We start from the raw sequence: 25,172 nt of genomic DNA, 5'->3' as shown, positions 1-25,172 counted from the left end.
TTCAATAGTTTATTCGGTCCAAATTTGGGCCATTTAAAAGGTTAAAAAATATATACATACGTACAGAAAGATAAAAACCATAAACCAGTACACAATAAAAGGAACAATAGTAAAAAAAGTAGGGGTCCAGTAGCTGCCGGAGAAAGATTACATAAATAGGTGGGGTGAAGGAGGTGCTCGGAAAAGTCTCTGGATCTTACCCTGTACATAACCCTGAACAATAAAATAATAATAACGTAAAAGCTGTTGTGTGGCACATCTCTATATAAAATCAGACATTAAAACTCCAGACAGTAAAACTGATTAAAAAAATTTAAGAAGTCAGACAGAGATAGATGATGCTCTAGGTTAATTTGTTCTTTTGGTGTTAATTAATTCAATAAATTGCATCTTGGCAATTATAAAATTAAATATAATTTTAAATTTATAAAACACTTTAATTAAAATAACCCGATGTAGCACTTTGTTTAGAAATACGGTCTTTTGTGCTCAATAAGTCGCGGTTTGCAATTAAAGCCCAAGGCTGATATAACAGGATGCTGATTTACTATTTTCTAGACAGCTCTTCAAACAGTGAGTTAAAATCTAGAATAGTCCTATTACGAATTTTCCATGCTGCTGCCAGATATTTAGAAACAGCGCTGATTATCAGTATGGAAGTGTCGTATTTACATATTCTGAATAGGCTGTTGCGGGATAGTGGATGGAGTGTTCTGCACAGGGGAATGATCCACTTCCCTCGGGGACCTTTGTACAGAGGGCAAAAAAATAGGATGTGTTCAGCTGTTTCCTTGCACAAATGACAATTTATGCATTTGTCCGATGGGGAACTGTTAGTCGACCAACCAGCCGTGTAGCTATTGACCGCCAGTGTCCCGTACCTGAGCTGGAGTAGTAGAGAGCGAGCACGGGCTGGTATGGGTAGATCCAGGGAGCTTTCAGGGAAGGGAACGTGTTTGACCAGCAGGAATTCTGCTGTCAGCCGACCTGACCCATTTGAACCGAGAGATTCCTCGTTGATTTTTGCCCAATAATGTTCTTTGATCAGGCGTTTAGCACTGCCAGGAATCATCTCGGGGTTCTCCCAATACTGGGATAGACTCAGTTTGGTCCATGCCGCTTTCATCTCCCTGAGCCACCGTACCTTTTCCCATCCGCGATGAGGTGGTAATAGTTCTTTAACTGCTGCCCTGTAGGGTTCAAGTTCGTCTGTTTTCCATAGTCTGACCCAATACAGGAGTGGTCTTAGATATGCTATGTCTTTGATACTATTTAAGCCCAGGTCCAGTCTGAGGGGGAGCATTGGCGTGCCCCTCCCCAGTCTAGATATGTGTCTGAGGAAGTTATTTTCTTTGGTTTGGAGAGTATCCATCTGTCTGTGTGATCCCCAAAGTTCTGCTCCATATAGGGCCGCAGCACGGATTTGTGCTTTATATATTTCAGAAATAAAAATCAGAGGGGGGCTTGTGGCAGTGCTGGCTTTGCGTCCTATTACTCCACATCTTTGGCTAATTGTTAGTGCCCCTTTCCTTATGGCTGGCTCCCAGCTGCCCTTGTCAGATAGTCTAATGCCCAAGTAGTCATATTCCATTACTCTCTCCAGGGGAGTTAAATCCATCTTTATGTTTGCGGTGAGCTTCTTGTTCGGGGCGCTGTATATCATGAGTTTAGTTTTCTTATGGTTTATGTCTAATCCATAGTTTCTGCAGTATACACCAAACTGATTTACCAAGTTTTGAATTCCCATGGGTGATTTAGACAAAAGAATAGTGTCATCTGCGTAGAGTAGGCAGGGGACTTTAGTTCCAGCCTGCTTGGGAGAATCATTTGTGCAGTTTGCTAAGTACTTTATACAGTTGTTTATGTATAATAGGAAAAGAGTTGGGGCCAGGAAGCACCCCTGTCTAACTCCCTTCTCTATAGCCACTGGTTCTGTGAGATCACCCTTCTTGCCGTTCCTGATTTGGGCATAGGTATTTTCATGTAGGCGGGTAATAAGTTTCAGAAGGCCATGCGGGACACCCATATTGGCTAGCGTCAGCCATAACTGGTTTCTGGGGACCAGGTCGAACGCGGCTCTGAGATCAATAAAAACTACGTAAAGGTTACCCCTTCCTATTTCTACAGTTTTCCATTTTATTGTTAAAAATCTTAGCACCTGATCTATAGTGCTGACTGCTGGTCTGAACCCTGCTTGTAGATCAGAGATGGCGTTTGTTTCTAAAATCCAGTCTTCTAGACAGGACAAAATTTGCTTTGCAAAGATTTTTTGGAAGTTGTTGAGTAAGGAGATTGGGCGGTAGTTGGCGGGGTTAGAGGGGTCGCCTTTCTTAAAAATGGGGACTATCTCTGCTCCCAACCAAGTGCTCGGAACAGGTGCTCCAGCAGCTATCTCATTGGAAATGAGGTTTAAGTATGGGGCCCATACATCTGGATTCGTCTTGTAAAGGTCTCCTGGTATTTTGTCAAGGCCGGGGGCCTTTCCCCATTTCATTGAGGCAATCGCAGCCTTGGTATCTGCCAAAGTGAATTCAATTTTGGGGGTCTCGGAGGTCATGATATGGATCAGATCCCGGGAAGCAGCATCGGCGGACCCCAGGTATAATTGGGAGAAATGGTCGGACCATTCTGCTGGGAGTATTGAGGCACCAGGCGAACGGTGTGGTTCATTGCTGGCATCAGCTACCAATTTCCAAAATTTCGTGGTGTCGTTAGTTTTAGCAGATTCCAGGAGGAGGTCCCATCTTGATTCATCCCATTTCCTACGGGCTCTACCTTGTTCCTTTTTGTAGTCTTTTCTAGCTTCCCTTATATAATCCATCTGGCCACCTCTTAGGGCTCTCAGCAACTTATGCTGTGCTTCTCTGCATGCAGTGTTGAACCATCTTGCGTTAGAGTTCTGTTTGGGCTCTGTTGCCGACTCTTTAGTAAGTAGGGTTTTTAAAGAGTTAAAAAACAGTGTGTGGGCTGCTATAAGCCCACCACTGTCTTTCGTGGGTTGAAGTATATATTCCATATGATCCGCCAGCTGCCTGTACACTTTTGCCAAAGAGGTTATGTCAATGTTCAGGGATTTCCATCTAACATTTCGCCTGTTGTTGGTCAGTGCGAGCTGCTGTCTATAGGACTTGGGGCAGGAGACTTCAAGTAGGGGTAGTAGGTTCCTAAGTGATAGAATCAGTGGTTCATGGTCGCTTTCCTCATGTTCTGTGATGTTCATATCAACCATGTGACCCCAAAGGCGGATGTCGAGCAAGATATAATCAATCTGGCTCTTCTGCAACCCACGTTTAAATGTGGGGTGAAGGTTAAGATCCGAGCGGGAACGGCCATTGCAAGCCCGGAGGCCGTGTGTCAATGTAATGTCCATGAGCTGGTATGATAGTCTGTTGATTTTAGGTCTTTTGCTTGACACCAGCTGGGGGATGCCCCAATGAGCATCTTCATCTTTATATAGTTCCTGGGCCAGCGAGTAGGGTTCAAAAGTGGTGTTAAAATCTCCGGCAATGAGAATAAAATGAGAGGGTGATTTATCGGTGAGAAAATTGTCTAAAATAGTCAGTGCGTTGGACTCATATTTATTTCCCAGGCTCCTATTATAGATGTTAATTATTAAAAGTGGTTTCTCTCTAAGAGATGGTATTGATAGACCCATTAGATCAGGGCAGCCCAAATCAATTGGTTCAATTTGGCATTTGAGAGAACAGCTGAGCCATATTAGCAGGCCACCTGAGGGTCTCCCTGAATTCACCTTATTTGCTGGAACCCAGTAGCTTTTGTAACCGATTCTATATTTAGGCTCCAGCGCCCATGTTTCTTGGAAGAGACATATTTTATGTTTGTCTATAAATTTACCCCATTCAGGGTTGTTCATTTTACTCTCCAACCCGGCAATGTTCCAACTGAGGATGGTATCTAAGCCATCTGGTTTGTTATGGGGAGCTTCAGCCACGGGATTCTCTCTCGGGACTAAGGTACCGTGGGGAAGCATTATGCCCTTCTCAGTCGTGTCTAGGGTGCTTCCAGCCCCATCTAGGACAGGGGGTGGCCTAAGCCAATCAAATACCTGGGGTAGAGGTGGGTCTGCGGGTTTGCTGTGATCTAGTGGGTCTGTAGCTAAATTAATCTCAATCACCCTGCGCTCCTTATCTAATTCCCCGAGATGGATTTCAGAACATTTAAGATAGTCTGAGTGGGCGAGAGCGGGAGTTAGAGTAGACTCACTAGTGTTGCTAATGGAAGTATATTCGGCCCCACAGTTGATTTGCCCTGTTTTATAAGTTTCATTTTTCCCAGCTATAGGATAGTTTTTGTTCCAGTTGCTTGAACCTCGGGAATTAGGAAAAGTCGAGTGTAATAGTCAATCGTTTTCGGAGAGTGTGGGCGAGGCAGGATTGCAACTTGGCAGGAAATCAGTTGACATCTGAGCCCTAGGAAAATCTCTGGACGTCATTGTCACCCCCTTGAAACCAGGTACAGTTTTATGGGGGTAAAAGGCCTGAAGCCTGCAAAGTGAAGTGGCCCCCCCTAAGGGGTTAAGATGGCATGCATTTAGGGAAAGCTGTTCGACAAGGGAGGGCGCATTAAAGTTAATAACAATACAGTCCCCAGTACCAGGGTTTTTGAGTGGACCCACCCAACCCACCCTCCTCACCATTAATATTGAGGGTATCATATGGAATGCGAATCTAGCATGTTTATGCAACCAATGAATAACCTTGTTTTTCAGTTCTGTGAATGATTCTGGGATGGTGGACTTGAGCTTAGGGACGTTCGTAATAACAAGCACGTAGGGGCAGGCTTCTGGTGGTAGATGTAAAGTTCCCATGTTAGTTCCTGAGTCCCTGCGCATCCGATCTACTGGGATATTTGGGTGGATTCTGTGGGGTTTGGCGCCCGTGTTTGTGGAAGGGGCAAGTTCACCAGTCCGCCTTAGGTAAGAGGAGTCGCTCTTTGCGTACCATTTTTTAGGGAGATTAGTCAGACTAGGTGTAGAGAGCTTCGGTAATTGATGTAGTGTGTCAGAGCAAGGTGGTTTTTGCTTGTGAACCATAGGTGGTGGGAGAAGGGGACTACTGGCATTGTTGACAGGGGGGCCAAGGATAGGGTGTTGTCGCAGGCAGTGCAAACCCGATGGGGAAGGGGGGATTGGCTGGCTGGGTTTAATGAGGGCATCGAGTTTCTCCTCGATGGCTAATAGACGGATTGTTATAGGATGTAGTTGTTTTAGAAGCTCATCTTTAATAAAGTCTGTGATAGAAGTAATATCCAGGTTGCCAAAGTTGGTAGTTTGGGCAGGTATATAATCCTTAGGTCTGGTAGATACGGTATGGACAGAGGGGTCCAGGACACGGGCCCGTTTGTTCTTTAGATTCGTCTCCCCCCGTTTTCTTTTGCCCTTTGTGCCATGATTTGGGGAGGGTGTAGGCCTGATTGGCGTAGGCTGGGTAGATCCCGAAGAATGTATGGTTCTGTCCAAAGGTTCTGCATTGAGTGTTTGAATTGTGAGGGTGGTTGGTGCTGGTGGTTCTGCAGAGGGGGGCTGGGAAGCTGGTGAAAAGAAGGATGGGGGAGCAGTTAGACGGCGCTCGACCAGTTCAATTTCTTTTTCTAGTGCCCCTACCGCTTTTTGGAGGAAGCCGTCTAAGGTCTTGTTATTGCCTGCTTCTTCCAAAGGTATCCCTCCCTTCCGTCTACCCATCTTGTTTTGGTAGGACAATCAGATCCTGTGCAAAAGTTTAGCAATCTATTTCCTGTGAGCACTCTCCCTCTCTTTTCCTCACCCTGTTTAGCTCTGTTGAGGTTTGTGTTAGGGGGTGCTGAGATATCTAAGAGGCATGAAGGGCTGATCACCTCTGTTTAAGAAGGTGTCCGGGTAGGTAGATAGTTGTCAGCCACTGCCCAAGTCCTGCATCTGTGGAACCTGTTTAGGGCGTTGGAGTTCCGAACTGTTGAAGATCTTTCTGGGTGCCTCACTCCACCCACAGCACCATCTGGTGCTTCCTTCAGGCAGCCTTTACCTATTACAAAGTGACAGGGGGGTGGCCCTGCCCTGGCTCTTCCTGGCAATGACGGGCAAGGACGGGACGGCGGGAGCGCGATGAAAATTTAAAGGGCTCCTGCCCTTCTGATTGGACACTGGGCTCTGGTCTCAGGGCTCCTGCCCCCTCCTGATTTCTCGGTCGATGCGCGCTTTCCCGCGACGGCGGGAGCGCGATGAAAATTTAAAGGGCTCCTGCCCTTCTGATTGGACACTGGGCTCTGGTCTCAGGGCTCCTGCCCCCTCCTGATTTCTCGGTCGATGCGCGCTTTCCTGCGACGGCGGGAGCGCGATGAAAATTTAAAGGGCTCCTGCCCTTCTGATTGGACACTGGGCTCTGGTCTCAGGGCTCCTGCCCCCTCCTGATTTCTCGGTCGATGCGCGCTTTCCCGCGACGGCGGGAGCGCGATGAAAATTTAAAGGGCTCCTGCCCTTCTGATTGGACACTGGGCTCTGGTCTCAGGGCTCCTGCCCCCTCCTGATTTCTCGGTCGATGCACACTTTCCAGACCAAGATCTAGCTCTCTGCCACATCTCCTCTAATTCCTTTCAGCTAGCTTTATGGTACGCTGTTCAATTTCTCTACGAAAGATTACATGGGGAAAACGTGTTTTGGAACCCCCCCTACCACCACTGGGTATTTGATATATATATATTCGCTGAAAAAAACAAAGGTTCTGAATTTACTCATACAAAACCAGAGAAATTGAGCAGTTAGAGTTCTTTCAAGTAACTATAAGTCGAACCGTAAGGTAGCTATAACTTGCGCCCATGCCATACACTGTTTTCCTATCAGTAATGTTATTGCAAACATTGATATCAAAGATGCCATACAAGATTTCATCAATAACATAATATGTGGAGTAGTTAGATGCGCATGGCGAAGGCGCGAGTTATAGTTACTTTAGGGCACAAGTTATAGTTACTTGAAAGAACTCTAACTCTAACTGCTGAATTTCTATGATTTCGTACGAGTAAATTCAGAATCTAACTATAACGTCCCAGTATCCTTTGTTTTTTCAGTGAGATTCTATGGTTTATAACGTGATGTAATGTTATTTACTATCCCTTATTCCAGTCCCCACCAGCCAGGTCTTAGAGCCAACCCTTATAACCACCCAACCCCACGCCACGCACGGCCTTTGCCATGAGCAGCTAATTACTCCACATTTTATATCAGTGATGACACCTTATCACTGCAACATTTGCAATAAAATTAATAATCAGAAAACTGTGCATGGCGAAGGTGCGAGTTATAATTACCTTAGGGCACAATTTATAGTTATTTTAAATAACTCTAACTATAACTGCTGAATTTCTAAGGTTTCGTGTGAGTAAATTCCAAACCTAGCTATAAGTCCCTGTAACCTTTGTTTTTTTCAGTGAATTTATATATATATAAATATATATATATATCAATCATACAGTGAGAGAAAGAAACAGAGAGGTGAGGTATACATATCATACAGTGAGAGAGAGAAACAGAGAGGCATGGTATAAATATATTTGTATATGTACAGCCACAGATAGATAGATAGATAGATAGATAGATAGATAGATAGATAGATAGATAGATAGATAGATAGATAGATAGATAGATAGATAGATAGATAGATGATAGATCAAGCTGTGGAGCTAGCTAATGTGCACAGATCTCTGTTGCAAGTGTTGCATGTTGTATGTACAGCCTTCAGCTGTCTCTCTGTCCTTGCGGTTTCCTGCTTTTTCTTACAAAGAGCTTATGTGACAATTAGCAGTAATAACCACATTGTGTTTTGTAACTCAAAGTATCTATTCTACCACATAAAACATCCTTGATTGAACTAGTACTTGATGCTAAATGAATTCATACATGAATCAATAAATAAAGATGTAAATAAATAAATATGTATATACGTGCTGATATTAAGTATATAGCCTCGTGCTGAGCACTAAATATATCCACTGAATGCAATAGAAGAGCCTTCCACAAACCACAAAAACACACATTGAGTGAAGGAGAGTTTCCTGAGATGACACCAACCTATACAGAGCCAACAAGAGAGGTGCTTTATACGGATCACAGAAAAGCATATACCGATCGAAAGCAGGGTGCCTTCTACTGACTACAAGAACACCTGCACTGAGAGCAAGAGTGATGCCTCTCACTGAACCTAGGAACACATCCACTGACAGCAAGAGAGGTGCCTCTCACTGACCCTAGGAACACATCCACTGACACCAAGGGAGGTGCCTCTCACTGACCCTAGGAACACATCCACTGACAGCAAGGGAGGTGCCTCTCACTGACCCGAGGAACACATCCACTGACAGCAAGAGGTGCCTCTCACTGACCCGAGGAACACATCCACTGACTGCAAGAGGTGCCTCTCAATGACCTGAGGAACACATCCACTGACTGCAAGAGGTGCCTCTCACTGACCCTAGGAACACATCCACTGACAGCAAGGGAGGTGCCTCTCACTGACCCGAGGAACACATCCACTGACAGCAAGAGGTGCCTCTCACTGACCCGAGGAACACATCCACTGACTGCAAGAGGTGCCTCTCAATGACCTGAGGAACACATCCACTGACTGCAAGAGGTGCCTCTCACTGACCCTAGGAACACATCCACTGACAGCAAGGGAGGTGCCTCTCAATGACCTGAGGAACACATCCACTGACAGCGAGAGGTGCCTCTCACTGACCCTAGAACACATACACTTACAGCAAAAGGTGCCTCTCACTGACCCGAGGAACACATCCACTGACAGCAAGAGAGGTGCCTCTCACTGACCCTAGGAACACATCCACTGACAGCAAGATAGGTGCCTCTCACTGACCTGAGGAACACATCCACTGACAGCGAGAGGTGCCTCACACTGACCCGAGGAACACATCCACTGACAGCAAGAGAGATGCCTCTCACTGAATCTAGGAACACATACACTGACAGCAAGAGAGGTGCCTCTCACTGAATCTAGAATCACATCTACTGACAGCAAGAGAGGTGCCTGTCACTGATCACATACACTGCTCACAAAACATAGACTGATAGCATGAAAGGGCCTCTCACTGACCACCAAAACATTTGCTCTGACAGCAGAGGAAGGACTGTGCAAGCCGATAAAAAGGGTAAGCTGTGGAAGGCGGGCACTCACCTCTGCCTGCCAGGAGAGCGAGCAGCCAGAGGGCACCGAGGGAGGGCACCATGTTGGCACAGGGGATGACACCTGCGGCAGCGGTCCGTGGCCCTGGCTCCTTCCCCAGCCTTCACATGCGCAGAGACGAGCCACAGATCCCGAGGCGGCTTTATATCCTGGACGCTGGTCACAAGGTGTGGTCCTCTTCTTGCCAAATTAAAAATAAAAGCATTTGTGTTTTTGTTTAGCTTTTGGAGAAGTCGGACGGCGAGGAGGCCTTCCTGTGCTCAAACTGCTCTGCGCGGGGATGTGCCTCGTTCCCAGCCGGGAGCCGGCAGCTCGTGTGCAGCAAAAGTTTTAAAAACTCCTTCTCTTCGAGAAAAGTGTTCGCGCCCTGAATTTCTGGTCTGTCTGGATTACCTGAATGGACTCAGCAGGCTTCCTGCTTCCTCCCTTGTGTCACACCACCCCCACCCCCCGAAGCTACTCTCTCACGAACCTCACAACTGCACACTCGATCTGTTCCTTTTAACCTTTTTTGGTAGCACAGCAAACCCAGCTCTTTAAAGGCTCGAACAAAGAGAAAGGTTGGGCTGGCGCCGGGCCAGTGGGACACCCGAGGGCTGGGTGGGTGGCCTGGCACGTGCCATACTCTCACCCTGACGTGCGAGGGGTAGGGTGTGGCGGGGTATCCGAGAGCCACCGACAGTGCCACGCCCCCCACGGTGTGTTGACATTCACAACAGTGGGAACGCGTCACTTACACCGCCACAAGCACTTACCACCTCTGTGCGCTTCGCACCGGCTCTATGCCGGCCGTCCTCATCCGGGACAGTAACAATTTGTGCACTTTTTTTTTTCTTTCTAAATAAAGCGCGACCTCGACCCGAAGATACTAGAGCGCTTTACGTGAGCACAAGTTACTTTACACAAGGACGCATTTATTTTTTGCGCAGAATCAGGGGATGTCCGAGACTCGAACCTAGGGCCATATGTACGAACACATTTTCGCATAAGGACAGAATGGGTAAAACCCTTTGCTACATCTGGCCCCTAGGTCCATAACTCCAAAGTCACAGTTCTGGTGGTTGCGCCACATCCTCTACACTAACAGTTTATCACTTTTAGCAGAAATGCTGTGGTGAACGTCCGATGGGCAGCGCGCCTTTTCTTGGCGTCCTGCGACACGTGGAAGTCACAGGACCGGGGCGGACAGGTCCTTCATCCCACAGGGCGTTTCCTGGTGGGCCGGGGCCCCTGGGGTCCCATCTAAAAAGCCCAGGGCTCTTCCTGGCGCCTCTGTCCCAAGCTCTCTGATGTTAACTGCAGCGGGGACAGGCGGCTTCAAGAGCGAGAGGAGAAAGGGCGGAAGGTGGAGAGACAGCCATCAGAGAGTGAGGAGAGAGGAGGCGAGACAGGATGGACGGAAAGCGCACATACGGGCTATTTTGGGCATTTATGGCAGGACAGGCTTGGTTCCGCAGTCCCGCCCTGTATAGAACGGTTAATTGTAGGGCAGGTTTTTTAACAAGTGGTGTCCAAAACCACAATGCCACTGCAAGGCCACTGAGCCACGGAGCGCTCCCTTTATAGCACTTGACTCTCAGGGCACTTTGGTCAGCTATTAAGGCTTGCCCCAGGAGTTGGAGGGAGTTAGAAACAGAATACCGTATAACACAACGCAAAACACTTAGCACTTGAAAATCCAGTAAGAAATGTGATTTATAAAAACGAACACAACTTTAAAAACAGAAAAGCAAAACAGCATACACTTGAAAATATGACCAAGAAAACTAGACAGTAGTAGCACCTTGTGGGCCGGAGACCAACTCCCAACTACTGTCATAGCGCCCTCTGCTGTTAAAATTTAGCTCAACATTAAGGCCCTTAGTTTAGAGTTTGGCTGACAGGGTACACCACCATAAATCCCAGGAACCTCATTTATGGGGGACTGGACGGACCTGTTACCAAGGGACAGCCAGGAGGCGGTCCACACTGAGGTGCAGGCTAACAGCTGAGCCACAGCTGAGCCACAACCTTAACTTGGTCAGGGTGGAGAGGCAGGAGCAAATCTTAACCAGAGGAATTTCATTCTAACAGGCAAAGTATCTTTTTTCACAGATTAGATCCATCATCGTCCACCCAAACTATTCTGCCCCATGTTTCTTTTTTCGCTCCTAAAAGGGAAATGCGTGAAATGTTTGCAAGCTCACTATGTCAGGAGAGACGAACATGCATTTTGAATGCGGCTTGCTTGGGTCGGTGATTTCAGAATACAGCAAGCATTTGCAATGCAATGAGTCTCGCATTTGCCTGAAATTCCCTTTTCTCTCCTTGTATCCCGTGCGTGTGCCCCCAAGTGCCGTGCGCCGTCCTCCCCTCTCAGCCCCTCCTTTTAGTAGATTTTAGTAGGCTCTTGTTCCCTTTTCGCCGTCTTGCCGCTTTTTCCCGCCGCTCCTACCGCGCTTTTCCCGCAGTTTTTTGCCGCTCTTTTTTCCCGCTTCCAGCTCCCCTGCCCGCCCACCTCCCGCCTCCCAGCTGACCCCGCCTCCCCACCTACCCCTTAAATGGCGGCCGCTGCGAGGCAGAGGTAGCGACCACTGACCCTCGGGTAGGTCGCTCCCCTGCTCACGCAGCGCCTCCAGTCCCTGACTGCCTTCCTCTCCTGTGAGTGTGCTCCCCCCTTCTTGCCCGTGTACCCCGAGTGCTTGTGCTTGTGCTGGTGCTGACTAAAAATCCCTTTTCTCTCCTTGTATCCCGTGCGTGTGCCCCCGAGTGACTGAAATTCCCTTTTCTCTCCTTGTATCCCGTGCGTGTGCCCCCGAGTGCCGTGCGCCGTCCTCCCCTCTCAGCCCCTCCTTTTAGTAGATTTTAGTAGGCTCTTGTTCCCTTTTCGCCGTCTTGCCGCTTTTTCCCGCCGCTCCTACCGCGCTTTTCCCGCCGTTTTTTGCCGCTCTTTTTTGCTGCTCTTTTTTCCCGCTTCCAGCTCCCCTGCCCGCCCACCTCCCGCCTCCCAGCTGACCCCGCCTCCCCACCTACCCCTTAAATGGCGGCCGCTGCGAGGCAGAGGTAGCGACCACTGACCCTCGGGTAGGTCGCTCCCCTGCTCACGCAGCGCCTCCAGTCCCTGACTGCCTTCCTCTCCTGTGAGTGTGCTCCCCCCTTCTTGCCCGTGTACCCCGAGTGCTTGTGCTTGTGCTGGTGCTGACTAAAAATCCCTTTTCTCTCCTTGTATCCCGTGCGTGTGCCCCCGAGTGACTGAAATTCCCTTTTCTCTCCTTGTATCCCGTGCGTGTGCCCCCGAGTGCCGTGCGCCGTCCTCCCCTCTCAGCCCCTCCTTTTAGTAGATTTTAGTAGGCTCTTGTTCCCTTTTCGCCGTCTTGCCGCTTTTTCCCGCCGCTCAAACCGCGCTTTTCCCGCCGTTTTTTGCCGCTCTTTTTTGCCGCTCTTTTTTCCCGCTTCCAGCTCCCCTGCCCGCCCACCTCCCGCCTCCCAGCTGACCCCGCCTCCCCACCTACCCCTTAAATGGCGGCCGCTGCGAGGCAGAGGTAGCGACCACTGACCCTCGGGTAGGTCGCTCCCCTGCTCACGCAGCGCCTCCAGTCCCTGACTGCCTTCCTCTCCTGTGAGTGTGCTCCCCCCTTCTTGCCCGTGTACCCCGAGTGCTTGTGCTTGTGCTGGTGCTGACTAAAAATCCCTTTTCTCTCCTTGTATCCCGTGCGTGTGCCCCCGAGTGACTGAAATTCCCTTTTCTCTCCTTGTATCCCGTGCGTGTGCCCCCGAGTGCCGTGCGCCGTCCTCCCCTCTCAGCCCCTCCTTTTAGTAGATTTTAGTAGGCTCTTGTTCCCTTTTCGCCGTCTTGCCGCTTTTTCCCGCCGCTCCTACCGCGCTTTTCCCGCCGTTTTTTGCCGCTCTTTTTTGCCGCTCTTTTTCCCCGCTTCCAGCTCCCCTGCCCGCCCACCTCCCGCCTCCCAGCTGACCCCGCCTCCCCACCTACCCCTTAAATGGCGGCCGCTGCGAGGCAGAGGTAGCGACCACTGACCCTCGGGTAGGTCGCTCCCCTGCTCACGCAGCGCCTCCAGTCCCTGACTGCCTTCCTCTCCTGTGAGTGTGCTCCCCCCTTCTTGCCCGTGTACCCCGAGTGCTTGTGCTTGTGCTGGTGCTGACTAAAAATCCCTTTTCTCTCCTTGTATCCCGTGCGTGTGCCCCCGAGTGACTGAAATTCCCTTTTCTCTCCTTGTATCCCGTGCGTGTGCCCCCGAGTGCCGTGCGCCGTCCTCCCCTCTCAGCCCCTCCTTTTAGTAGATTTTAGTAGGCTCTTGTTCCCTTTTCGCCGTCTTGCCGCTTTTTCCCGCCGCTCCTACCGCGCTTTTCCCGCAGTTTTTTGCCGCTCTTTTTTGCCGCTCTTTTTTCCCGCTTCCAGCTCCCCTGCCCGCCCACCTCCCGCCTCCCAGCTGATCCCGCCTCCCCACCTACCCCTTAAATGGCGGCCGCTGCGAGGCAGAGGTAGCGACCACTGACCGTCGGGTAGGTCGCTCCCCTGCTCACGCAGCGCCTCCAGTCCCTGACTGCCTTCCTCTCCTGTGAGTGTGCCCCCCCCTTCTTGCCCGTGTACCCCGAGTGCTTGTGCTTGTGCTGGTGCTGACTAAAAATCCCTTTTCTCTCCTTGTAACCCGTGCGTGTGCCCCCGAGTGACTGAAATTCCCTTTTCTCTCCTTGTATCCCGTGCGTGTGCCCCCGAGTGCCGTGCGCCGTCCTCCCCTCTCAGCCCCTCCTTTTAGTAGATTTTAGTAGGCTCTTGTTCCCTTTTCGCCGTCTTGCCGCTTTTTCCCGCCGCTCCTACCGCGCTTTTCCTGCTGTTTTTTGCCGCTCTTTTTTGCCGCTCTTTTTTCCCGCTTCCAGCTCCCCTGCCCGCCCACCTCCCGCCTCCCAGCTGACCCCGCCTCCCCACCTACCCCTTAAATGGCGGCCGCTGCGAGGCAGAGGTAGCGACCACTGACCCTCGGGTAGGTCGCTCCCCTGCTCACGCAGCGCCTCCAGTCCCTGACTGCCTTCCTCTCCTGTGAGTGTGCCCCCCCCTTCTTGCCCGTGTACCCCGAGTGCTTGTGCTTGTGCTGGTGCTGACTAAAAATCCCTTTTCTCTCCTTGTATCCCGTGCGTGTGCCCCCGAGTGACTGAAATTCCCTTTTCTCTCCTTGTATCCCGTGCGTGTGCCCCCGAGTGCCGTGCGCCGTCCTCCCCTCTCAGCCCCTCCTTTTAGTAGATTTTAGTAGGCTCTTGTTCCCTTTTCGCCGTCTTGCCGCTTTTTCCCGCCGCTCCTACCGCGCTTTTCCCGCCGTTTTTTGCCGCTCTTTTTTCCCGCTTCCAGCTCCCCTGCCCGCCCACCTCCCGCCTCCCAGCTGACCCCGCCTCCCCACCTACCCCTTAAATGGCGGCCGCTGCGAGGCAGAGGTAGCGACCACTGACCCTCGGGTAGGTCGCTCCCCTGCTCACGCAGCGCCTCCAGTCCCTGACTGCCTTCCTCTCCTGTGAGTGGGCTCCCCCCTTCTTGCCCGTGTACCCCGAGTGCTTGTGCTTGTGCTGACTAAAAATCCCTTTTCTCTCCTTGTATCCCGTGCGTGTGCCCCCGAGTGACTGAAATTCCCTTTTCTCTCCTTGTATCCCGTGCGTGTGCCCCCGAGTGCCGTGCGCCGTCCTCCCCTCTCAGCCCCTCCTTTTAGTAGATTTTAGTAGGCTCTTGTTCCCTTTTCGCCATCTTGCCGCTTTTTCCCGCCGCTCCTTCCGCGCTTTTCCCGCCGTTTTTTGCCGCTCTTTTTTGCCGCTCTTTTTTCCCGCTTCCAGCTCCCCTGCCCGCCCACCTCCCGCCTCCCACCTGACCCCGCCTCCCCACCTACCCCTTAAATGGCGGCCGCTGCGAGGCCGCGCAGCGGATGCGCGCAGCGGGCGTGCCGCTGGCGCGCCGAAGGCGCACCTAAGGCAAGCCCGTCTGCGCCCGTCCGCGCCTCGACCGCGCCCAGCGCCCGAACCCCTGGCCCCCGCGCCCCCCGCCTGACCTATGACTCCGCCACCCTCGCCAACCTCAACCCCGGCCGCGCGCCGGGCTGCTACCGCGCCACCCCCAAACGAACCCACGGACCCTTCACCTGCAGCAACTGCCGCTTCACCTGCCTACGGACCCACACCGCCACCACCAAGAACGACGCCCCCGGAAGCAACCTCGAATGCATCCTGGTCAACACCCGCTCCGTCCACAGGCACGCCATCGAACTGTGGAACCTCATCAACTCAACGAACCCAGACATCGCCTTCCTCACCGAGACCTGGATGAACCCCTCCTCGGCACCCGACATCGCCATAGCCATCCCCGACGGCTACAAAATCATCCGGAGAGACCGCTTCAACCGCACCGGAGGAGGCATCGCCATCGCACACAAAAGCTCCATCAGCATCTCGACCCACACCGACAACTCACTTCCCGACGCCGAACACCTCCACTTCGCGATCCACATCAACCCCAAGACAACCCTAAGAGGCACCCTCATGTACAGACCACCAGGACCCCGCACCAAGTTCAGCGAAGACATCGCAGACTTCGTCAACCCCCACGCACTCTCATCCACCGACTACATCCTCCTAGGAGACCTCAACTTTCACCTGGAGAACCACACCGACAACAACACCACCGCCGTTCTAGACAACCTCGCCAACCTGGGACTGAAACAACTGGTCAACACCCCCACCCACTACGCCGGACACACGCTCGACCCCATCTTCTCCTCAAGCAAACACATCACCTTCAGCCACACCACCGAACTCACATGGTCGGACCACAGCTGCGTTCACTTCAGCTTCAAGAAAACCACCGTGCATCACCACACCCGGCAACCACCAAAAAGACACTGGAACCGAAACACCACAGAACAACTCGCAGCAACGCTTTCCCTGAACCAACCCACCAGCACCAGCAACCCCAACGAGGCCGCCAACAACCTCACCAACTGGATCTCCGACTGCGCCAACCTCCTGGCCCCTCTGAAGATCCAAACCAACACCAACAACCACAAGAAAAACTCCTGGTTCACCACCGAACTCAAAAACTCCAAGAAAGAATGCCGCCTCCGCGAGAAGACATGGCGCCTCAACCCGACAGAGGAAAACCTGACAGCTCTCAAGGACACCACCCGCCAACACCACCAACGCCTCCGCACCGCACGAAAAACAGCCTACCAGAACAGACTTGACAACAACGCCCACAACAGCAAGGAACTATTTGGCATCGTCAAAGAGCTCTCCAACCCGGACGCAGAAACCAACCCCATCCCTCCCTCACAGGACCTCTGCGACTCCCTCGCGACCTTCTTCCACCGTAAGATCGCCGACATCTACAACAGCTTCACGACCACCAACATGAACCCGCCCCCGGAAGCCGCAAACGACATCTCCACCATCCTCGCCTGGAACCCTACCACCACCGAGGAAACCACCCGCGTCATGAACTCGATCCACTCGGGATCACCCTCCGACCCCTGTCCTCACCACGTTTACAACAAGGCCGACAACATCATCGCACCCCACCTCCGAGACGTCATCAACGCCTCCCTCACCACTGCTACCTTCCCTGAAAGCTGGAAACACGCAGAACTCAACGCCCTCTTAAAGAAACCTACAGCAGACCCCACCGAACTCAAAAACTTCCGGCCTATCTCCCTCCTACCGTTCCCCGCCAAAGTGATTGAGAAAATCGTCAACGCTCAACTCACCGCCGCTCTGGAAACCTCCGACTCCCTCGACTCCACTCAGTTCGGATTCAGGGCCAACCACAGCACCGAAACCGCCCTCATCGCAGCCACGGACGACATCCGAGCCCTGACCGACAAGGGTGAAACCGTGGCCCTCATTCTCCTGGATCTCTCTGCAGCCTTCGACACGGTCTGCCACTGCACCCTGATAGACCGCCTCTGCAGCGCCGGCATCAGAGGCAAGGCCCTGGAATGGGTCATCTCCTTCCTCTCCGGAAGGACCCAGAGAGTCCGCCTCCCCCCCTTCAGATCCGCAGCCACGGAGATCATCTGCGGCGTACCCCAAGGATCCTCCCTCAGCCCCACCCTATTCAACGTCTACATGACCCCCCTGGCAAACATCGCACGCAAACACGGACTCGACATCATATCCTACGCCGACGACACCCAGCTCATCTTATCCCTCACCAACAACCCCACATCAGCAAGGACCAGACTGCACGACGGCATGAAGGAAGTAGCGACCTGGATGACAGACAGCCGACTGAAACTGAACACAGATAAAACGGAGGTCCTCATCCTCGGCCCTACCCCCTCCGCATGGGACGACTCCTGGTGGCCCCCCGCCCTAGGCAGCACTCCCCAACCGACCAACCACGCACGCAACCTCGGCTTCATCCTGGACTCCTCCCTCTCGATGACCAGACAGGTCAACTCAGTGACCTCAGCGTGCTTCAACACCCTCCGCATGCTCCGCAAGATCTTCCGCTGGATCCCCATCAACACCAGGAAGACCGTCACCCACGCCCTCGTCACCAGCCGCCTGGACTACGGGAACACTCTGTACGCCGGCATCACCACCAAGCTGCAGAGGAAACTTCAACGGATCCAGAACGCCGCAGCACGACTCATCCTGGACATACCTCGCCACCACCACATCTCCGGACACCTGAGAAAACTCCATTGGCTCCCCGTCAACAAGAGGATCACCTTCAGACTCCTCACCCACGCACACAAAGCCCTCTACAACCTCGGACCCAAACTCATCAACTCCCGCGTCTCCTTCTACACTCCTCCGCGCACTCTGCGCTCCACCGGTCAGGCCTTGGCAGCCGTTCCCCACATCCGCAAAACCACCGCCGGAGGAAAATCCTTCTCTTTTCTGGCAGCGAAGACCTGGAACTCCCTGCCCAGTCACCTTCGCGCCATACCCGAACACCTCCCCTTCAGAAGGCAGCTCAAGACCTGGCTCTTCGAGCACTGACCCCCTCCCCCCCAGCGCCTTGAGACCCTTATGGGTGAGTAGCGCGCTTTATAAATGTGATTGATTGATTGGTTTGACTTAGAGCTGTTAGTGTTGTAAAGTCCTAACCAGACTTTTCTTGCCACATAAATTGAAAACGAAAATGAAAGTTTTACATAAGCGAGCCGATTTAAAGCACCATGCCATGAGCGTGAAGGAGCAAACAAAAGGAAACAGAAGTTTGCTTGCAGTCAAACCTATCAGAAGTTATGCAATTATTCATGTAACAGGGTTGATGTCATGCAAAGCGCTTGACTACCGCCCAGCGAGATCGCACTGCACAGGAAATAAAAAGAAAAAGTAGTCCAGAAACCATATGGAAAACATGGAGCCTTGTATGTTTTCAGTAGTTTACCGTAGTTTACCGGTGCTGTTGAGGAGGGCTAAACACCGGAAAAGGCATGACGTATCCATGCCTTTCACGAATAAAATCAAGCAAATTTTAAAAGGCAAGCCCACAAACCAACCAAACTTATGGGCGTGGTTAAAAGCCCACAGAGAGATTACAACAACTCTTTCCTGTCCCAGACATGATCCTTTAATTTGTTTTCTATTAGCACTTTAGTGCTTAATTTGAGGCGGTGGATGCTGGTGGGGCTCTAAAGCAAGAGATGGAAAACACATAAACAGGAAAGAAGGAGGAACAGAAAGACTACAAAATCTTCACCAAGGGGGCAAGCAAACACCTGCAAGAGTGAGGTGAAGGGGCAGGGAGTGTCTGTTGGTCGATTCAAGAAACATGAGATGGATTCAGGACTACGCAATCATGGCATTCGGTGCACTGACATTTAATAGCACTGGCCGGGGGAGCTTGTCAGAAGAGCTTTGGGCCCCGGCACTCAATATTTTCTAAGTGAAGCACTGGTACTGCTGTCCTGACCTGTGACTGAGTATATTCAAGACACTTCAAGGGACTGTGGAATTTCCCTATGTGTTACATTTATTTATTTATTTACTGTATTTGTGGAGTGCAAGCATTCATCCCCTCAGGGATATCACAGCGCTAGAAAGTTCTCTGTCCTTCCAACTGTGAGCACTGGAATGAGATTTATGATTAACTGTTGAAAATAAATTAACCTCTGAAAAATATGTTTTTAGTTTTTTTCTTTAAATGCTTAAGGTTTAGCTATCTGTACAGTAGACTACTATGTACTCCAATCTCTTCATGAGGGAAGTGAGTTCTTTCTGTTTAGGTCCTCATTATAAGTGGCCTGCCTGATCAGAGTTTATTGGGTACCACAAATACCAAGTAATTGGAAGTTTGACCTTGATGAAAGGGACTAACATGCAAATTGTGGTGCGTACTGCACTAAAATCCATATGGCTGAGAAATTATTGTGAATCCTTCCAGGGAAGAAAAACTGCGAGAGAGTGGAGTTAATCAGCAAGAACTTAATTCAAGTATGTGAAATAACAGTAGTTACCACATATACCACTTCTCATGAGGGTCTTAGGGTCCCATTACGAGGTTGGAAGGCCAGCCTGCCAGCCTCGTGGAGAAGAGACCACCACAGAGTTGGTGGTCTCCCTCCAGCCCTATTACAAGGTTTCAACTGGGCAGATCAGCAGAAACCTCAGAAATCTGAGGTTTTTGCTGGTCAGCCCAGTGGAAACCGTGTGACTGCATTGACCTCAACTCCTCATGGAGCTGAGGCCAATGCCGTCGCACAGATGGTGCTTCTCGCACCCTCGGAATACACACTGTCTGCTGTAGCATTCCAAGGGTGCTGGGAGGGGTGGCCTGTGACCCCCGGCACTGGCTTTCTGCCAGCCTTTTGATAGCGGGTCCCCACCATGAAATGCTGGCAGAAATAGGACTTGTAATCAGCACAGGAGTGCTGAATTCAGCACCGCCTTCGCTGACCACAACTCTGACTGCCACCACCCAGTCGGGAACCATGTTCCTGGTGGTGGCAGCAGTCCTGGTGGTCCAATTGCCAGGGTCGTAATTTGGTGGTCGAATGGCCAGGAGTGCATAATGAGGTCCATCGTTTGTAAAGACCGAGGTAAGTGGATTATAGCCAAGTCCACTGGAATTATGCGGTTCTGTGGTTCAGTGTTGTTAGAAATGGGGTTTTTGGTTGGCAGTCAGGTTACCCTCTGTCCAAGCAAGAACCCTCATTCTAGTCAGGGTAAGTCACACACAATCCAAATTATCTTGTGCCCACACTCTGGTAGCTTGGCACGAGCAGTCAGGCTTAACTTAGAAGGCAATGTGTAAAGCATTTGTGCAATAAATCATACAATATCACAAAATAGCACCACAAAAATACACCACACAGTGTTTAGAAAAATATATAATATTTATCTGGGTATTTGCAGGTCAAAACGATCCAAGATGTAATATGAATTTGTAAAGATATCACTGAGAAGTGATATGAAGTGTCTTAAGTCTTTAAAAAGTAAACAAAGTCTCTCTCAAGCACAAAGTACCTGGTTTGGAGTGGAAAATCTCCGCAGAGGGCCGCAGAAGAGGAGATGCATAGAAAAATGGTGTGTGCATTGGTTACGCCCCTTCACACACTGACTTGCGTTGTTATTTTTCACACGGGGAGACGTGCGTCGTTCTACGGGAGGAAAAATGGTGTGTGCGTTGGTTGCACCCCTTCACACACAGACTTGCATCATTATTTTTCACTCGGGGAAGACGTGCGTCGTTTTCCGGCACGCGGACCATGTCCCTTCTATGGATCGCGGGATTACCAAATGTCCCAGGGTCTGTGCGTGGATTCTTCTGCTTGTTATCCAGCTGCGTGTCGTTCCGGGAGGTTGTGCGTGGAATTTTCTTTCTCAAGCAGGCGTTGTGTCGATTTCCCCTCTGGAAGTCGGGCGGCGTTGTCCATGCGAGGCCGTGCGTCGAAGTTCCGGTCGCACCGCATGCGTCGCGTCGAGCGGCGTCTTTCTGGATCGGCGTGCGGTGAATTTTTCACTGCGGAACAAGCTGTGCGTCGAAAATGTCAGCGCACGAAGAGTCCAAATGAAAAAGAGAAGTCATTTTGGTCCTGATACTTCAGGGAACAGAAGGCAAGCTCTATCCAAGACCTTGGAGAGCATTTTTGCAGCCAGACAAGAGTTCAGCAAGGCAGCAGGCCAACAGCAAGGCAGCAGTCCTTTGTAGAAAGCAGACAGGTGAGTACTTTGAGCAGCCGGGCAGTTCTTCTTGGCAGGGTGCAGGTTCTGGTTCAGGTTTCTTCTCCAGCAAGTGTATGATGAGGTAGAGCAGAGGCCCTGTTTTATACTAAATTGTGCCTTTGAAGTGGGGGTGACTTCAAAGGGTGGCTAAGAAGTGCACCAGGTCCCCTTTCAGTTCAATCCTGTCTGCCAGGGTCACAGTAGGGGGTGTGGCAGTCCTTTGTGTGAGGGCAGGCCCTCCACCCTCCCAGCCCAGGAAGACCCATTCAAAATGCAGATGTATGCAAGTGAGGCTGAGTACCCTGTGTTTGGGGTGTGTCTGAGTGAATGCACAAGGAGCTGTCAACTAAACCTGACGTGGATTGTAAGGCACAGAAAGATTTAAGTGCAAAGAAAAGCTCACTTTCTAAAAGTGGCATTTCTAGAATAGTAATATTAAATCCAACTTCACCAGTCAGCAGGATTTTGTATTACCATTCTGGCCATACTAAATAGTACTGACTCTTATTCTGCCTCTGTACACTGCATAATGCATCTGTTCAGTTCAATGATGATCGTATCTGGTTTTAATTTTGTGATTTTTTTTTAAATTGCAAAATAAATGATTTATATGAGCTGAGACAGTACACTTGTGGGTCCTTTCTCTTGTATGTGCAGTTCGCGTCATGAGCAGGAACCAGTGAGTGTGGGGTACAGCGCTACAGGCCATGTCATTGGTGGTTATGAATACCCGCAGCCTTCCGACTCATCCAGTTACTCTCAGCCCTGCTACCCCATCTTTTTAGTGGTTGCAATATTTACCAATAATCTTTGTTGCTATGATGCTCCCCTTCTCTTAGTACTTACTAAATGATGGAGGTCCAGCCTTCTTCGCTTAGCACTTCCTGTGCAAGTTGTTAGTTTTCTTTCTCTCCACCCACCCAGCCACGCCCCCTTGGTAGCATAGACTACTGAGGGATGGGCACGTAATGATGGCTGCCAATGAGACATCTTGGAATTAACTGCACAAAAGCATTTCGAGTCCTAGGGATGGATGTATGCACTGTGTGATGCATAAATGTGCAATTTATGATTCAAACTATGCACTAGAAGGAGACAGTGCAAATTGTCCATTCATAGGGTGTCGCAAAAAAGATCTGTCTATTGAATATTCTTAGGCAGGTCACAGTTTACTCAGCCCTATAATTGTCTGTGAATGCAGGGAAGGAGGCTTGTAAGGGACAGCAGACATCTGAGCCAGCATTTGCTTTCCCAAACAGAAAATATTTAAAAAAGTAGCCCATGTCCGTTGAATGTGCAGGTGCAACTTCAAACAAGCATTTTCAATGCAACGGGTCTCACATTTGCTCAAGTTAGAGCTATTAGCGTTGTAAAGAAAAAATACGCAGTGTGATCGCACTATGTGAAATGCAGTGAGATGGCGCTACATGCAAAATAAACAGATGAAGTAGTCTGGACACCATGCTGAAAACATCGAGCCTCATATGTTTTAAGTAGTTTACCGGTGCTGTGTAGGTGGGCTAAACACTGGAAAAGGCATGACGTATGCATACCTTTCACAAATGAAAGCAAGCTGATTTTAAAAGGCAAGCGCACGAACCAATGAAAGTGACTGACGTGACATGGGCGTGGTTGGAAGCCCAAAGAGAGATTACAGCATGGGACTGAGCGCTTTGCGCTCACCCATAAAAATGTTTGCTGTTTGGGAAGACATTAAGGGATCAGGGCCTGGATCATAGAACCGCTGTCTGCTGTCCCCAAGGCCACCAAAGTAAATCACAAAGTGAAAGTTCCCTCGAGGGTCTGTAACTGATCAAAGCTTTGTGACCACGATTGCCTTCACAGACCACTGAATTACAAACAGAAGTGTGTCTTTTTCACAATTTGTGAATCGGAATGGGTATCAAAAGCGCTCTTATGAGGCAGAAATACTTTTCTGAGTCACAAAAGGACTTTGTACATTGTAAGGAGCCGTTTTGTGGTTAGAAACCCGGTGATTTTGTAAATTGCAAGGTTTGGTTGTTCAAAAGGGCATCTGGCCCATAGTCGTTAGCAGTAAATTATATAGCAGTTTCAGACCAGAAACCACAATGCCAACAAATCCAGTTGCTGTGACACCAACAAATATATTACAGACAGACATTGATGAATGTTGGCAGCGCCTAAAAGACCGGTCTTGTGCCTCAGTGTGCTAAGGATACACCGGAGGGCAACTCTGGGGTATGAAGCTATGAATACGTGGTCACACCACTTTCCACTTATTTTCTGGACGTGCTCCGCAATGGCTATTGAAGCAGTGAGCAATAAAAAAGAACTGTAGATCTAATTGTGAACGTGACCCACCTTCTTCCTGGTGACTCGTCAGTGCTCAACTACAGACAGCTATAGCTGTGTCTTGGCAGACCTATTTTTTTCCAATAACAACTAAACTTAGAACGGGCTTTTAGTGATCCCCAGTTTTTGTGCTTGCACACTTTTTAATTTTACATTTTTAAGCTTTTCAATTTACTGCTATTTATTACAAGACCATCCGCCATGTTAGAGTGGTAAATTCAAAATAACAAAATGGCCGCTCTGCGTTGCAGCAGATGTGAGCATATTTGTTAAGGACCATGCGATGTGGAACATGCATGCATCATGACACATGCAACTTCCATCTTGGAATTATTTTTTAAGAGACAACTAATTGCAAGTTTGCGTGCTCATGAATCCTCATACATGCATCTTCAAGCCCACACCAAGGAAAAAGCATTGGCAAAGCTTATCTAATAACTCCTATTAAAGCTGAGAACTGTTGGCTGTGCCAATGTTTTTTTTTTCTTTCTTCCAATTAATCCCCGCTGGAGTAGCCTGATGTGTGCACGACTATGACCTGTCAACGTTATTGACCTGTTGGGAGACCTCTCACTGAAAGATGGAAATGGAGAAGGCAAACCTGACCTCTAACATTTGGTGTCCATTGTTTATTTAGGAAAAGGAGAGCACGTTTTTGGCATGGTTGCCAGATAACTCTAAATCACGAGGATTGCAGTGCTCCAGGCCTCCATTTTCGTTTGACAAACTTATGCATTCTGGGAGCTGCAGCAGTGACCCACATCAGTTGATCAAATGGAGCTAGCACACCTGAACACAGCGATTTGTTCAAGGAAGCCCAAGACGGGGGTATTGTGTCCACTGTGATTCAGTCATCAGGCGACCTTAGTTTGTGGACAGATGTGGGTCTAGCATGCTGAAGGTTTCTCTGCTGATGCCGTACTCTGGAGGTGCATTGGAGCTGGCGGGCACTGCATAGGACACATCGTGTCACCTCACCTTTCAGCAGAGACAGCAGCCTCGATGCACTGGGCCATGCTGCTGGGTACAGGGAAAAAGAACTGCATTTGTCAAAAAAGGGAAAACAGGAAAGAACAAGCATTGGCAAAGCCAATAAGTCTGACCTAGGCAAGCTAATGTGACAATATTGTTAAAGAAAAATGGCTATACTTTAACGAGAAGAGGAAATATCAGAACAGTCAGGTGTGCTTAAAAAGGGTACAGACACCTTTTTTTACATTTTAATGCATACAACAGGAAAATATGCTTCTTATTGGTGCTAAGAAAATATACTATTCACTTTAAATTACTGTGCCACCTGAAGACGTACTTTAAGTACACAAGGATGACTAATGATATAAAAAAGATATTGAATGGAAATAAAGCAACATTGGGAAAGTAATGCCTTAGCCAACCAGCGCTGGCACTGAAGCATGATTCTTTTTATGCGGATGTGCACATGTAATCACAAATACACGCCATCACTCCCAGTGCAAGTCAGTCAGTGGCTGAAGTGGGCCC

The 25,172-nt window shown here is 49.8% G+C and overlaps 1 protein-coding gene across 1 annotated transcript in view; it reads right to left on the bottom strand.

The window, feature by feature from the left end:
• LOC138246603 (phospholipase A2 inhibitor and Ly6/PLAUR domain-containing protein-like) overlaps positions 1 to 9,666 on the bottom strand; it is a 125,455-nt gene extending 115,789 nt beyond the window's left edge. Inside the window, exon 1 of the mRNA XM_069201300.1 lies at positions 9,183 to 9,666. Within this exon, the coding sequence (XP_069057401.1) occupies positions 9,183 to 9,234 (52 nt within the window). The 5' untranslated portion in view covers positions 9,235 to 9,666. The remainder of the gene's footprint in view (positions 1 to 9,182) is intronic.
• Between the last annotated feature and the right edge of the window lie 15,506 nt (positions 9,667 to 25,172).

This window comes from Pleurodeles waltl, chromosome 7, assembly GCF_031143425.1.
Source record: "Pleurodeles waltl isolate 20211129_DDA chromosome 7, aPleWal1.hap1.20221129, whole genome shotgun sequence".
In the NCBI taxonomy this organism is placed as follows: Eukaryota; Metazoa; Chordata; class Amphibia; order Caudata; family Salamandridae; genus Pleurodeles; species Pleurodeles waltl.
Note: the sequence above shows the minus strand (reverse complement) of the source record. Positions and strands in the feature narration are given on the sequence as shown.